The following is a 16,406-nucleotide window of genomic DNA, read 5'->3' on the forward strand; positions in this document are numbered from 1 at the left end:
GCTAAGTGAAAAATATTCTCAAAGCTTCGTTAATGAAGTGCCTTTAATATGCCACCCAAGGAATATTGTTTTCTTGTTTCTGCAGCGAGGAATAATGGCTGCTTCTATAATATTTTATGGATAATAAATTCAAATATATATATATTTGATTCCGTCTGGAAGCTGAGTCAGACGGACCGTCGGGTGAGGTGGTGAGAATGTTGACCGAATCGCGATGTCCCGGAGGGGGGTGCTGAGATGGCTTCTGTGTTGACAAAGTCATCAAAAGTCTTCTAGTCAACGCTACCTGCAGCCAGTGACCGGGTTCCCCCCGGTCTCTGGTACCCCAAGGCTCGAGGCAGATCCAACGAATATATGAGTAATAGGCTAACAATATAATAATGAAATAAATGAGGGGCGAGTACGAAAAACGTACCCTGGCTCAGGGGGCGCCCTCGGATAGGACGCTGCTCGAGTTGTCTCGACCTGGAAGAGCAGGTGACTTGGAGCCGGATATGGAGCTGGGTCTGGCGACACGTAGCCGAATGCGGCCTGGATCCGGAAGACGATGACACGAGATCGACACACAGGTCAGGACACGAGATCGGCACACAGGCCGGGACACGAGATCGGCACGCAGGTCGGTACACGAGATCGACACGTAGGTCGGGACACAAGATCGTCACGCAGGCCGGGACACGAGATCAGCACGCAGGCCGAGATGAAACATTGACACATAGATCGAGAAAACAACAAGAGCGGAATACGGCAAAATCAGTGACGCTGAACAATGACTAAGACACGAAGGCCGAAGCACCACAGCATCGAAGCTGGAACGAGATAATGACACGAAGGCCGGCACACAACGGGACCGGAAGACACTCAAATCAGTGACAACAATAATAGTGGCCAGCCCAGTGCTAGGGGAAGAGAAGTAGAGGAGCGGCGCTGCGAGGAGGAAAAAGGAGAGGAGTGGCGGTGAATCTGTCCGATGGCAGTGTCCTGAGGAGGACGAAGAGGAGATTGCTCGGGATGTCGTCGGTGTGGAGAGGAGAAGGAGGAAGAGGGGCGGTCGTCGCCGGCGTGGATAGGAGAAGGAGGAAGAGGGGTGGTCGTCGCCGCCGTGGATAGGGAAACGACTGCGGTCATGGCGTCGAGAGGAAGGCGAGGGAAAGGAATAGTGGTCGTCGCCGGTGTCACGAAGAGGAGAGGGAGAGGAGCAGTGGTGGAGGCCGGCGGTCGGCATCGGCGCCGGCGAGGAGAACGAAAGCCCTCTCTTCTGTTCCTGTTTTCGGCGGCAGCTGAAAAACTAACCTCCCTTTGCATACTACAGTACCTCCCCTTTTCTCCTCAAGCCCTAACCAACCAAAAGACTCAAATGCCCTCCTTCCTCCCCCCAATTTCCTGTTTGCCCCTCACCTATATCCACATCACAAGTCTCCCCTTTAAGTCTAGTCGAAGGAGGTGCAAGTCCGACTAACTAGACCAAGCCCAAAACAGAATCACTACCGAACGCGGTATCAGATCGTTAGGCTCGTCTTATCACGTCGAACGAGTAGCTGCCAACGACGAGCGCCCAACAGAGCGACGAAAAGAAGTGTCGACCAAGCCGTAAAAGCAATACCGAGCGAGTGTCAAAAGAGCGATCTAGCAGATGTCGAACGATATCGAGTAGATGGTCGAGAGATGCTGAGTAAAATGATCGATCGACAATCAATATCAGGCGGTCGAAAAGTGTCGTCCGAGTGATCGAGAATGTCGAGCGAGTGGTGTCGAGCGTGCGATCGAGCAACAATAAATCACGACCAATCAATAGAGAGAATGACGGGCGAGCAGAGCCGTGAGCGCGATCGAGAAAAGTACTGACCGAGCGTCAATAGATCGCGACCAGGTAATTGAGAGAATAATGGGCGAGCAGAGTCGTGAGCGCGACCGAGAAAAGTACTGACCGAGCGTCAATAGATTGCGACCAAGGAATAGAGAGAATGATGAGCGAGCAGAGCCGTGAGTGCAACCGAGAAAAGTACTGACCGAGCGTCAATAGATCACGACTGGATAATAGAGAGAATGATGAGCGAGCAGAGCCATGAGCACAACCGAGAAAAGTACTGACCGAGCGTCAATAGATCGCGACCGAGTAATAGAGAGAATGATGAGTGAGCAGAGCCGTGAGCGCAACCGAGAAAAGTACTGACCGAGCGTCAATAGATCACGACCGGGCCATAGAGGAAATTATCGACGAGCAGAGCCGTGAGCGCGACCGAGACAATACCAACCCAGCGATAGTAAAATCGCGATCGGGTAATAGAGAGACGGATCAACGAGTAAAGCCATGAGCACGACCAAGAAAGTGCCGACCAAGCTATAGTAAATCGCGACCGGGCAATCAAAAAATAGGCGATCGAGATAATGCCAAACGAGTAGACGGACGGATAAGTGGAACCGAATAATCTTGAGAAAGTACCGACCGAGCGACAGTAAATCGCGACCTGGGAATAAAGAGCGTGACCGCGCAAGTGCCGATCGAGCGACAGTAAATCACAACCTGTTAACAAAGAGAATGATGGACGAGCAAAGATCGTGATCGAACGAGGGCCGACCGAACCACAGTAAATCGCGACCTTACTATAAAGAGAATGATGAACGAGCAAAGCCATGATCGTGATCGAGCGAGGGCCGACCGAGCGATAGTAAATCACGACCTGGCAATAAAGAGCGTGATCGAGCGAGTGCCGGCCGAGCGACAGTGATGAGCGAAACGCGAATGACGAGTGCCGAGCAAAGTGGTAAGTGAAGCGATGAATACCGACCGAGCAACAGCGATGAGCGACACGTGCATGATGAGTGTCGGGCAGTACGATGAGTAGAACGAGTATGATGAGTGTTGAGCAGAGCGACAAGTGAGCGGTGAGTTCCGACTGAGCAACAGCGGTGAGCGAAAACACGAACTGAGAGTGCCGGTCAGGCCGACAAGTGAACAATAAGTGCCGACCGAGCAACAGTGGTGAGCAAAAACATGAACTGAGAATGCCGAGCCGAGCGGCAAGTGGATCAAGTGTGATGAGTGTCAGGCAGAGCTGTAAGTGAGTCAGTGCCGACCGAGAGGTCGTTGGGCGTGAGAGCATGCTCACTTATAACTCGCACTGGGGCGAGAGTCTGGGACCCGACCTGCTGGTCGTTGGGCGTGAGAGCATGCTCACTTATAACTCGCGCTGGGGTGAGATTCTGGGACCTGACCTGCCGATCGTTGGACGTGAGAGCATGCTCACTTATAACTCGCACTGAGGCGAGAGTCTGGAAGCGTGAGAGCATACTCACTTATAACTCGCACTGAGGTGAGAATCTGAAGGCATGAGAGCGTGCTCACTTATAACTCGCACTGGGGCGAGAGTCTGGGACCCGACCTGCTAGTCGTTGGGCGTGGGAGCATGCTCACTTATAACTCGCATTGGAGCGAGAGTCTAGAAGTGTTAGAGCATGCTCACTTATAACTCGCACTGAAGCGAGAGTCTGGAGGCGTGAGAGCATGCTCACTTATAACTCGCACTGGGGCGAGAGTCTGGGACTCGACCTGCCGGTCGTTGGGCGTGAGAGCATGCTCACTTATAACTCGCACTGGGGCGAGAGTCTTGAATCCCGACCAGGAGGTGTTCTGGAGGCCTGCCCAAGAAATGCTCTGGAGGCCTGACCAGGAAATGTTCTGGAGGCCTGACCAGGAAATGCTCTGGAGGTCTGACCAGGAAATGTTCTGGAGATCTGACCAGGAGTTGATCTGGAGGTCTGACCAAGAAGAAATCTGGAGGCCTGACCAGGAAACAATCTAGAGGCCTGACCAGGAAACAATCTGAAGGTCGGACCAAGAATTGATCTAGAGACTTGACCAGGAATTAGTCTGGAAGCTCGACCGAGAGATCTTTAGCGATACTCCGATCCGAGATCGGTGGTGATACTCTAGTCCGAGACAAGTGGCGATAACTCGACCCCGACCAGGGGAGGATAAGCTTTGAAGTCCATAAAAGCGAAGCCCGTAGAAATATGAGGGAATAAACCTTTATCATACTTGATCGTGAAGTGGTGTCAACCGATTGAGGATCTGTCTCGTTCCTTCAACTCCCAAATACCCGTGGAGCGAGGGGAGAAGATAAAGGGCATGAAGCCGATATAAGGGAGTAGAGCCCATAGCCATAGAAGGAAGCAGAGCACCGTGGGTGAATGGAGCAACACCTGTAGATGTAAGAGGCTACACAACAAGTGAAGGATGCAAAGCATATAATAATAATAGAGTGAAGCACCTATAGCAGTAAGAGAATGCTGAGCCCCATGGTGAAGGGTACAGAGCCGGTAGTGCAGAGTCTGTAGTAGTAAGAAGATGTAGAGCCTCATGGCGAAGGTTACAGAGCCTATAATACAGCTGATCGGGGAGCTGGGCCCCTAATCCCTGATTAGTGAGTAAGGCCCCTAGCTTGTAATCAAAGAGCGAGGCTCTTAGATCCTGATCGAGAAGTCGTACTGCGAGTCAATGATCGGGGAGCTGTGTCCCTAGTGCATGAGCGGGGAGTTGTGTCCCAAGTGTATGAATGGGGAGCTGGGCCCCTAGTGTTCGATCAAAAATCGAAGGCCCTAGTCTTTGATCAAGTACTAGGATCTTACTCTCTTATCAGGGAGCTATAGCAGCTCCTATAACCGTAAAACCTATAACCGTAAAAAGGGAGCAGAGCTGGTAACGTACTTGATCGGGGAGTCGTGCCAACCGGCTAAGGGTTTGTCTCGGTCCCTTGACTCCCGAATACTCGTGGAGTCAGGGAAAAAATGTAATGGAAAAACTAACCTATCGGCCAGATGATGCTCTAACTCAATTCCTCGACTCCCGAATACCCGTGGAGTGAGTGTAGAAGATAATACGTTCGTCAAGATCCTCCGAGACTTTGATAATGGCAGAGAACCTCCCAACGTCGTCCATCTTCACGTTCTAGAACAGGTGAAGAAGATTCCCACAGACGGCGCCAAATTTGATCTCGTTCGGAAGCTGAGTCAGACGGACCGTTGAGTGAGGTGGTGAGAATGTTAACCGAGTCGCGATGTCCCGGAGGGGGGTGTTGAGATGGCTTCTGTGTTGACCAAGTCTTCAGAAGTCCTCTGGTCAACTCTACCTGCAGCCAACGACCGGGTCCCCCCTGCTCCCTGGTACCTCGAGTCTCGAGAAAGATCCAACGAACATATGAGTAATAGGCTAACAATATAATAATGAAATAAATGAGGGGCGAGTGCAAAAAACGTACCCTGGCCCAGGGGGCGCCCTCGGATGGGACGCTTCTCGAGTTGTCGCGACCTGGAAGAGCAGGTGACTCGGAGCCAGATGCGGAGTTGGGTCCGGCGGCACGGAACCGAATGCGGCCTGGATCCGGAAGACGATGACACGAGATCGACACGTAGGTCAGGACACGAGATCGGCACGCAGGCCGGGACACGAGATCGGCACGCAGGTCGGGACACGAGATCATCACGTAGGTCGGGACACGAGATCAGCACGCAGGTCGGGACACAAGATCGTCACGTAGGCCGGGACACGAGATCGGCACGCAGGCCGGGACACGAGATCGGCACGCAGGCTGGGACATGACTTCGACACGCAGGCCGAGATGAAACACCGACACGCAGATCAGGAAAACAACAAGAGCGGAATACGGCAAAATTAGTGACGCCGAACAATGACCAAGGCATGAAGGCCGAAGCACCACAACATACGAAGCTGGAACGAGATAACGGCACGAAGGCCGGCACACAACGGGACCGGAAGACGCACAAATCAGTGACAACAATAATAGTGGCCAGCCCGGTGCTAGGGGAGGAGAAGTAGAGGAGCGGCGCTGCGAGGAGGAAAAAGGAGAGGAGTGGCGGTGAATCTGTCCAATGGCGGCGTCCTGAGGAGGACGAAGAGGAGACTGCTTGGGATGTCTTTGGCGTGGAGAGGAGGAGGAAGAGGGGCAGTCGTCGTCGGCGTGGATAGGAGGAGGAAGAGGGGCGGTCGTCACCGGCCTGGATAGGGAAACGACTACGGCCATGGCGTCGAGAGGAAGGTGAGGGAAAGGAGTAGTGGTCGTCGTCGGTGTCACAAAGAGGAGAGGGAGAGGAGCAGTGGTGGAGGCCGGCGGTCGGCATCGGCGCCGGCGAGGAGAACGAAAACCCTCTCTTCTGTTCCTGTTTTTGGCGGCAGCAGAAAAACCAGCCTCCCTTTGCATGCTACAGTACCTCCCCTTTTCTCCTCAAGCCGTAACGGCCTAACCAACCAAAAGACTAAAATGCCGTCCTTCCTCCCCCCATAATAGGCAAAAACAACTCCCATAATTATTAAAATCATCAAAAAAAAAAAAAAAAAAACACCTCCTATGTTTAAAAAATAAAATAACATCTTAATGTATTTCTAATCCTAAAATATTGGATCAATTATATCATATTAAATAAGTTAGTTCAACTTAATTAAAAATATTATATATACAATGCTTTTATAGAAAAAAAAATCATCAATTAAAATTATCTAAATTTAATTAAATTATATATAATGACTACTATTACAAGTGTGTTTGGTTCAAATTAGATAATATAAATTTAAAAAAAATAGTTCTGTGCACGAAACTCTCATCATGCGGGGTCATGGGAAAATATTCATTATACACAGTTTTATCCTACTTTTTGCAAGGGGATATTTGATTTAATTTAGGTAATATAATAAAATATGCTTGTTTGAAGATTTTAGTACATAACCTAGTGTGATATTTTTATCGTATTATCCTTAGTTTAATAATGATAATATTATAATTAATAGTTGACGCGGTGATGATGAGGGGCCCCACCCTGCTATCATGGTGGAGGTCAATGGAGGTCAAAGTCAAGACGGTCAACGGATGGACGATCTTAGCTGGTTGGATGGACGGTCTTGGCCAGTTGGGCGAGACATATTCCGACCATGGGTTAAGCACCGATTCACCATCTCTAACACGGAGTAATCAAACCGACGCTCAAGGGACGCGCAGAAGCCGAGCCGAGCGGCTCCTCTGCTCGACCTAGCAGCAGACTCGACATCAGCCGAGCACGCGGACAGTGAACTGCCCGCCGAGCGACTATCCCGCTCGGCCAAGCAATAGAGCATGTGGACAGTGGGCTTCCGACCAAGCGGTCATCCCGCTCGGCCCAGCAATGGACGACACTTAGACAGAGGACATTCAGCCGAGCGGCTATCCCGTTCGGTGTGGCAGCGCACCCAAGGATATCAGAATCCTGGTCGAGCGGCTATTTCGCTCGGCCGAGCAACAGACACAGCGAGATATCCTTCGACATCCTTTTGGGAGCTAGTGCCGCTGACAGGCGGCATGGTCAGATAGAGGATCGTACGACGGAAGCTTCCACCGTCACTTCAGAGATATGTTCGGCCCGTTAAGTTACTGTGTCAGAGACACTTTACTGACATGTCTCTTTAGGGAAAGCTTAGGATAGCGTGCCCACTTAAAGAAGCGTGCACACATGCTATGGGAGCCCTATATAAAGGGGGTCCAGGCATTGACGGAGGTATGCTTTTTTCATGATTTCTACTGTTGCGCTACAGTTCTCTTTGCTCATTCTTGCTTCGCCGGAGACTGACTTGAGTGTTGGAGGATCATCGCCGGGGACCCCTTCCCTGGCTCTTCTTATTTTGTTATTTCTATCTTATTTTCTCGTTAATCCCTCTGAAACTTCACGCCCAGAATAATCTATATTCTGCTCGGTGTCAGGTTTTTAGGTTTTACTTGAAATGCAAGGTAGCTTCTTTGAACTAGTGTTGTTGATAAGATTGAGTAGTGCTTTGAGGTGATTTAATAAGGTAATTGATAACATTCAGTCCCATCTTTTAATTGTTTATGTAGTACTATTTGCTTATATTTGTTATATTTTAGTTTACAAATGTTACAAAATTATTTCTTAGTAGTGTTTAGAGTTCATATGATATTGTGTTTGTGGATATTAAATCTTAGAGAACTAAATCTTGTTTAGAGTTCATATGGTAATTTATCCTAAATCTTAGATAACTAAGTCTTGTTAGTTAATTTATTCTAAATATAAGGGAACTAAGTCTTGTTGATTAATGTTTCGTTTAGATTTTTTTTGAAAACTTTGAGAGTTATATAAATCTATGCTTAGATGGTGTTTAGGACATGTTTTTTGGATATTGAATCAATTTGCTTTGCTTAAGTCACGTTACTATTATATCTCTTTTATTCTTCTATTTCTGCTCTTATTTTCTTGAGAATGTTTTTAAACCTAGCTTAGACTACTTATTTTGTTATTTCTATCTTATTTTCTCGTTAATCCCTTTGAAACTTCACGCCCAGAATAATGTATATTATGCTCGACGTCAGGTTTTTAGGTTTTACTTGAAATGCAAGATAACTTCTTTGAACTGGTATTGTTGATAAAATTGAGTAGTGCTTTGAGGTAATTAATAAGGTAATTGATAATATTCAGACCCATCTTTTAATTGTTTATGTAGTACTATTTGTTATATTTTAGTTTACAAATGTTACAAAATTATTTCTTAGTAGTGTTTAGAGTTCATATGGTATTATGTTTGTGGATATTAAGCTTTTTTAGTTTGCATTTTAAATTAATCAATGTGCAATAAGAAGACTAGCAAGCCTCTTATATTATCTTGTATTCCATTTTGTTATCTATACTTAGAGATTTTTGAATTCAGATTCAAAGAAAATACTATCTAAATATTTATTCACACTAACTTATTGTTCATGATTTTGTGATGTCTATTGTTTTAGAGCTAAAATAGTCTTCATGAATAAATTTGTTGATTCTTTAATTTTGACATCTAACTATGAACTAATCAACAATTGAATAATGATGTTGATTATGACTTTTGTACAATCTCAATTTATTTGTATTAAAATTTGAGATTATAAACTTCGTCGGTTTGTTAATATGTACGAGAGAAACAATTCATTTTACGGAATTCGAAGACATGCATGCTATTAGCAAAAGGATATGAATATGCATGCAATTCATATTCATTTCACGGAATATGAAGGATGAAGTTATTAAATGTTAAAAAAGTTATCACATAAAATAGGAGAGGGTAGAAAAACTTATTGAGGAAGGTAGATAAAGAGAAGAAAACCTCAATAAGATGGTTCGTAAAATGAATCAAAAGGTGGAATATATAAATTAATTTTATCTAGGAGGATTTGGTCCATGAAAATCATGATAGACAATGTAAAACTTAAATTACTTACGGTGAGAATTAAAAATCTATACCGTTATTTATATAGTTTGAGTATTAATTAAATTTACTTGATTGATGTAAATTTTTATTTATCTCAATGTTAAGTGCATGATGCTTTTGGATTTAGAATTTTTTTAATATTTTTAATTAATTTTAAATGTGTAATTATTTAATGTAAAATAATATCTACATGAGAAATACCGAATATATAAAAATATAAGATAATTAAAATTAGAAATAAATTTTAAAATAAAATTATATATGGAAATATAAATTAAATTATAAATAAATTTATAAACCGATTAAAATTATTTATTTGAGGTATATTAATAACGAATTTAAAATAATTTTATTTGATAATTTAAAATATATTTACAGATAACTTTCTAATAAATATAATCCAATACTCAAGTTAAAATTAGGAGAAAAATAGTCCTTTCCTGATTCGGCGCCAAGTCGTTTTCTTGACTTGCTGCGTCAGCTTAGGAGGCATGGGTGGAATTCTTATCCACGTAGAATCCTTATTTACCAATATATCATTCCCGGTTAATTATTAATATATCTATATTAATAATTAATTGGTCAAACGAATTATTCTTTCCATAAATAATTTATAGAAATATTTGCCCAAAATATCTCTTTCTTAAAACGAACTTGAATATAACTATATTAATCAGCAAACTCCGATTATCAATGGCAATCATGGAGACCGAGCTAATTCCAGGATTGTCGGACGATGTCGCTCTGCAGTGCCTCCTCCGCCTCCCCTTCTACTCCATCTCTGTTGCTCGAGGCGTCTGCAGGCGGTGGAGGCGCGAACTCTCAGCGTCTTCGTCCTTCTATCGCCTCCGCAAGGCTGCCGGCCTCGCTCGCCCCGTCTTCATTATGCTCTTTTATGATATACCCTCGTTCTCCCTTTACAGGTGGCGTCTAGCCTTTTACGAGCCAGCCACGGCCGCCTGGGGGGTCCGGCTATTAACAGACGACAGCCTCCGCGGTAAGCAGCATTGCTGGCATGTTGTGGTCGTCGAGCGAGAGCTGGTGTTGGTTGGCGGGTGGGATGAGTCAAACTGGAAGGACACCGCGGAAGTCAACATCTACGATCTAGTCACCGGCGACTGGCGTCCCGGGGCTCCTATTCCGCGCCCCATGCAGGATGGCTGCGACTTTGCCGTCGGGCCACGGAACGTGTTCGTATCTGGCTGGAAGGACGATCTATCGTCGATGTTAGTTTATTACACGGCAACCGACGCGTGGATGGACTACCACGTGGCGACCCAGGAGCCGAGCTGGTGCCCGTGGTCCGGGTTCATGTCGGCCGCCAACCTCGCCGCCCACGAGGAGGAAAAGATGTACGAATGCCGGGAGAGAGAGGAGGACGAGAAATTGGAGGTGGTCACATGGTGCGACGGCGACAAAGCGAACTTGTGGCGGAGCTTGGGATTGTCGCCGGACAACTTATTTTATTACCGCCAACACTTCTTTGTCTTCCAATTCTAAGAGTACTGGTACTAAGTTATAATATTAAATACGAATAAAATTTACACTCACGAGGTGTAAGACATAAAAGATATATATGAAGTATCAAAACTTTTATATATAAATATTTGTATGCTCTTGATCCTACATTCAGACTTCCGACCATACTTGTTATGTTATTTAATATGTACATGACATGTACGATATAAAATTTTGACATATCACAATCCTACATATAAGCAATCTCATGAATAAGAATTAAAAACTAACTGTCCCCGGCAACGAATCCAACTTGTCAAAACTAACTGTTTCTATAAAAATATTAAAAAAAATGGAGGAAAAAACAAAGGAGTATTTTTCTTTTTCCAATGGAATCAAAAGGCATCCATCCCATCAACGCCTTTAAATGATTTAGTTGTTTTTGATGTTATTATTTTCTTGTCACATAAATTGTATATTATATACAATGTTAAAAAGATAGTCATAAATACTATAATATAAATTTATCTTGTTTAATAATAATTTAGGTGGTAACAACTTTGATTTTATAATTATTACAATATAAATTTATTTTATTTAATAATATGTAGTTATTATTTGTAGTTGTTATAACTATCATAGCGGTTATGAAATAATGACTATTATAATGTGTACTTATCTTATTTGTATAATTGATTGATGTGATTAGATGGTAGAAGATAATATTATGAAAATAACGTAATGAGACGGATGAGAGACAAATATGGTGGTATACCTTTTTAATTTTTATCCAAAATTTTATAATAATCAGGAAACTGATCTTGCCATAGAGGTCTAGCTAATTCTGATTCTACCGGACCTCATCGCTCTACTAATACCTCCTCCTCCTTCTTGCTTTGCGACGATGGTTGAATTGGTGTTGCAGCGCTTCCCTAGCACGGAAGGAGGCCAGAGATGTTAGAGTTAGTTGGCTTCTTTGCGACAATGCGGCTAGATTCGTGTCTCGGCGTTTTCGGACAAGATCAACTGTTAAAAGTAACTCCACTATTGAAACTCTGTTTGAACTATAGGAGTACACTCGAGTTCTTCTAACCTCTACCAATGGACGACGTTGGAATAGAAATGAGAAAATTAAACGAGTACAATTTTACAGTCCCAATGCTAATTAAGTTTAGGCTGGGATTTTGGGAGTCTAATAGAACACCTGAAATTGGTGGCGTACCCTGTTGGCTGAAAATTAAACTTACATTTAGATTAGATTAGATTAGATTGCGAGGAAAATAAACTGGCCTTGGCATTGTTACTGCTTCCCTTGTTCTCTGACAACCGTACCATGTGAATCATCAGGAAGAAAGCAGGAATTAAGCCGTGTTTGGATCGATCAGCAGCTGAATTTGCTGTATTATATTACTCTTTGATGGTTGAATGCTATTTATTGGGAGCATGTTCGTTGGCACTCGACTTCCCGGGTGGTGATCATGATGATGCACCGAAAGATGATTATATTAAACCCCTAGGGGGTGTTAAAGCCATTCAAAGGCTGGAACTTCTTATTCAGTCAGAGATCTTCAAATGCTTCATCGTGAATCGACGCAAAAGGTTCTAGAAGAAAGCAAGGGAGAGGGAAAAAATGTAACATAGAGATGACCTCGTCCTTCTTCCATGGACAAGCAAAGCAGATCGCATACCTTTATGGTGGAGATCGAATGAAGGGTGAGGCGTCTGAAAGCAGAATAAACAAATATAGATCCGTTATATTAACGGTTCTTTAGTGTCGGTCCCATGGATATAGAAAAAGGTATATATAAGTACATAGACGCCAAACACATGATAAAATATAAACTACTCCAAAAGAGAGAGAGAGATAGAACGAAGGAGGCTTACTACTTACTTTCTCCTTCGCTCGACTGGAGAGAGGTTTTATTTATCTCCTTCTGTATCTGGACTGACTCGGGTTACTGATGTCGTTCCGTATTTTTTTTAAAAGCTTTCCAAATTATTTGATTTTTTTTACAAACTGGTAAAATGAAAGGGGCTAAGTGAAAAATATTCTCAAATCTTCGTTAATGAATGCCCTTAATCTGCCTCCCAAGAAATATTGTTTTATTGTTTCTGCAGCGATGAATAATGGTTGCTTCTATATATATATATATATATATATAGAGGTAAAAAAGCTCCCATAATTATTAAAATCATAAAAAAAAAATCTACTATTTTAAAAAATAAAATAACATCCTAATGTATTTCTTATCCTAAAATATTGTATCAATTATATCATATTAAAATAAGTTAGTTCAACTTAATTAAAAATATTATACATACAATGCTTTTATAGCAAAAAAAAAAAAACATCAATTAAAAATGTTTGATTTAATTTAGGTAATATAATAAAATATGTTTATTTGAAAGTTTTAGTCATATTTTTCAGAATCACGATCCTATGCAGAATCGATTTACGGTTAATTAGGATCGGATCGTAGAATCATATGATCCTACCAAAAACCCTTAAAATCTTATCATACATAATTAATAATTAGAAAAAGTACCCTTAAAATCTTATCATACGTGATTTGTGATGTCTATTATTTTAGAGCAGCTAAAATAATCTTCATGAATAGATTTGTTGATTCTTTAATATTAACACTTAACTATGAACTAATCAGTAGATGAACAATGATGTTGATTATGACTTTTGTACAATCTTAATTTATTTGTATTGAAAATTTGAGATTATAAGACTCACTCGTTTTATATTTTGATTTGCTAGATTGTCTCAACAAACTTAGTTAGTTTGTTAATATGTATAAGAGAAACAATTCATTTCACGGAGTTCGAAGACATGTATGCTACTAGCAAAAGAATGAAGGAAGAAATTATTAAATGTAAAAAAAAATTATCACATAAAGTAGGACAGGAAAGAAAAGTTTATTGAGAAAGGTAGACAAAGAGAAGAAAATCTAAGATGATTCATAAACTGAATCAAAAGATGGAATATACAAATAAATTTTATCTAGGAGGATTTGGTACCTGAAAATTTTGATATACAATGTAAAACTTAAATTACTTACCGTGAGAATTAACAATCTATACCGTTACTTATAGTTTGAGTATTAATTAAATTTACTTGATTGATGTAAATTTTTATTTATCTCAATGTCAAGTGAATGATGCTTTTAGATTTAGAAATTAGTTTTTAAATATTTTTAATTAATTTTAAATGTGTACCGAATATATAAAAAAATATAATATAATTAAAATTAGAAATAAAATTATATATGGATTTATAAATTAAATTATAAATAGATTTATAAATCGTTCAAAATTATATTTGATATGTTATTTGAGAGATACTAATAACGAATTTAAAATAAAATTTAAAGATAAAATTTATATTTAGCGGATTAGCATGAACATGATTATCCAATACTCAAGTTATAATTAGCAAAAAAAAATTAAGGTTGAGTCCTTTCTTGATTCGGCGCCAAGTCCTTTCCCTGACTCGCTGAGTCAACTTATCCACCTCGAATCCTTATTTACCAATAAATCATCCACCTCGAATCCTTATTTACCAATAAATCATCCGCGGTTAGATTAGATAGCGCGTGTAATTATGAACAAACTATTACCATTTATATTGAGAATTTAAAATTTTAAAATTTGATTATTTTTTTTTCGGCTAATATATATTCAGGATTAATTATTTATGGCATGGAATTTCTCTATATTAATAATTAATTGGTTAAGCGAATTATTTTTTCCATAAATAATTTATAGAAATATTTGCCCGAAATATTTCTTCCTTCGCTCGACTGGAGAGAGGTTTTATTTATCTACTTCCGTATCTGGACCGACTCGGGTTGCTCGTGTCGTTCCGTATTTTTTTTAAAAGCTTTCCAAATTATTTGATTTTTTTACAAACTGGTAAAATGAAAGGGGCTAAGTGAAAAATATTCTCAAATCTTCGTTAATGAATGCTCATAATCTGCCTCCCAAGAAATATTGTTTTATTGTTTCTGCAGCGATGAATAATGGCTGCTTCTATAATATTTTATGGATAATAAATTCATATATATATATATATATATATATATATATATATATATATATATATATATATATATATATATATATATAATAGGTAAAAAAACTCCCATAATTATTAAAATCATAAAAAAAAATCTACTATTTTAAAAAATAAAATAACATCCTAATGTATTTCTTATCCTAAAATATTGTATCAATTATATCATATTAAAATAAGTTAGTTCAACTTAATTAAAAATATTATACATACAATGCTTTTATAGCAAAAAAAAAACATCAATTAAAAATGTTTGATTTAATTTAGGTAATATAATAAAATATGTTTATTTGAAAGTTTTAGTCATAGTTTTCAGAATCACGATCCTATACAGAATCGATTTAGGGTTAATTAGGATCGGATCGTAGAATCATATGATCCTACCAAAAACCCTTAAAATCTTATCATACATAATTAATAATTAAAAAAAGTACCCTTAAAATCTTATCATACATGATTTGTGATGTCTATTATTTTAGAGCAGCCAAAATAATCTTCATGAATAGATTTGTTGATTCTTTAATATTAACACCTAACTATGAACTAACCAGTAGATGAACAATGATGTTGATTATGACTTTTGTACAATCTTAATTTATTTGTATTGAAAATTTGAGACTATAAGACTCACTCGTTTTATATTTTGATTTGCTAGATTGTCTCAACAAACTTAGTTAGTTTGTTAATATGTATAAGAGAAACAATTCATCTCACGGAGTTCGAAGACATGTATGCTACTAGCAAAAGAATGAAGGAAGAAATTATTAAATGTAAAAAAAATTTATCACATAAAGTAGGATATCGAGGAAAGAAAAGTTAATTGAGAAAGATAGACAAAGAGAAGAAAATCTCAATAAGATGATTCGTAAACTGAATCAAAAGATGGAATATACAAATAAATTTTATCTAGGAGGATTTGGTCCCTGAAAATTGTGATATACAATGTAAAACTTAAATTACTTACAGTGAGAATTAACAATCTATACCGTTACTTATAGTTTGAGTATTAATTAAATTTACTTGATTGATCTCAATGTCAAGTGAATGATGTTTTTAGATTTAGAAATTAGTTTTTTAAATATTTTTAATTAATTTTAAATGTGTACCGAATATATAAAAAATATAATATAATTAAAATTAGAAAATAAAATTATATATGGATTGATAAATTAAATTATAAATAGATTTATAAATCCATCAAAATTATATTTGATATGTTATTTGAACACACTAATAACAAATTTATATTTATCGGATTACTCATGTTAAAATTAGGAGAAAAATCAAGGTTGAGTTCTTTCCTGATTCGACACCAAATCCTTTCCCATGACTCGCCGCGTCAGCTTAGACAAGGCATACGTGGAATACTTATCCACGTCGAATCCTTATTTACCAATATATGATATATCATCGGCGGTTAGATTAAATAGCGCGTGTAATTATGAACAAACTATTACCATTTATATTGAGAATTTAAATTTTTAAGATTTGATTATTATTTTTTCGGCTAATATATATTCAGGATTAATTATTTATGACACGGAATTTCTCTATATTAATAATTAATTGGTTAAACGAATTATTTTTTTCCATAAATAATTTATAGAAATATTTGTCCAAAATATT

At 39.9% G+C, this 16,406-nt stretch overlaps 1 protein-coding gene across 1 annotated transcript; it reads left to right on the forward strand.

The window, feature by feature from the left end:
* The first annotated feature begins 9,934 nt into the window (after nt 1-9,934).
* LOC121987159 (F-box/kelch-repeat protein At2g44130-like) lies at nt 9,935-10,741 on the forward strand. Its single transcript, XM_042541053.1, has one exon. It carries the CDS (start codon nt 9,935-9,937, stop codon nt 10,739-10,741), a length of 807 nt encoding a protein of 268 aa, XP_042396987.1.
* The last annotated feature ends 5,665 nt before the right edge of the window (nt 10,742-16,406 follow it).

The sequence above is a fragment of the Zingiber officinale genome, chromosome 5B (assembly GCF_018446385.1).
Source record: "Zingiber officinale cultivar Zhangliang chromosome 5B, Zo_v1.1, whole genome shotgun sequence".
Classification (NCBI taxonomy): domain Eukaryota; kingdom Viridiplantae; phylum Streptophyta; class Magnoliopsida; order Zingiberales; family Zingiberaceae; genus Zingiber; species Zingiber officinale.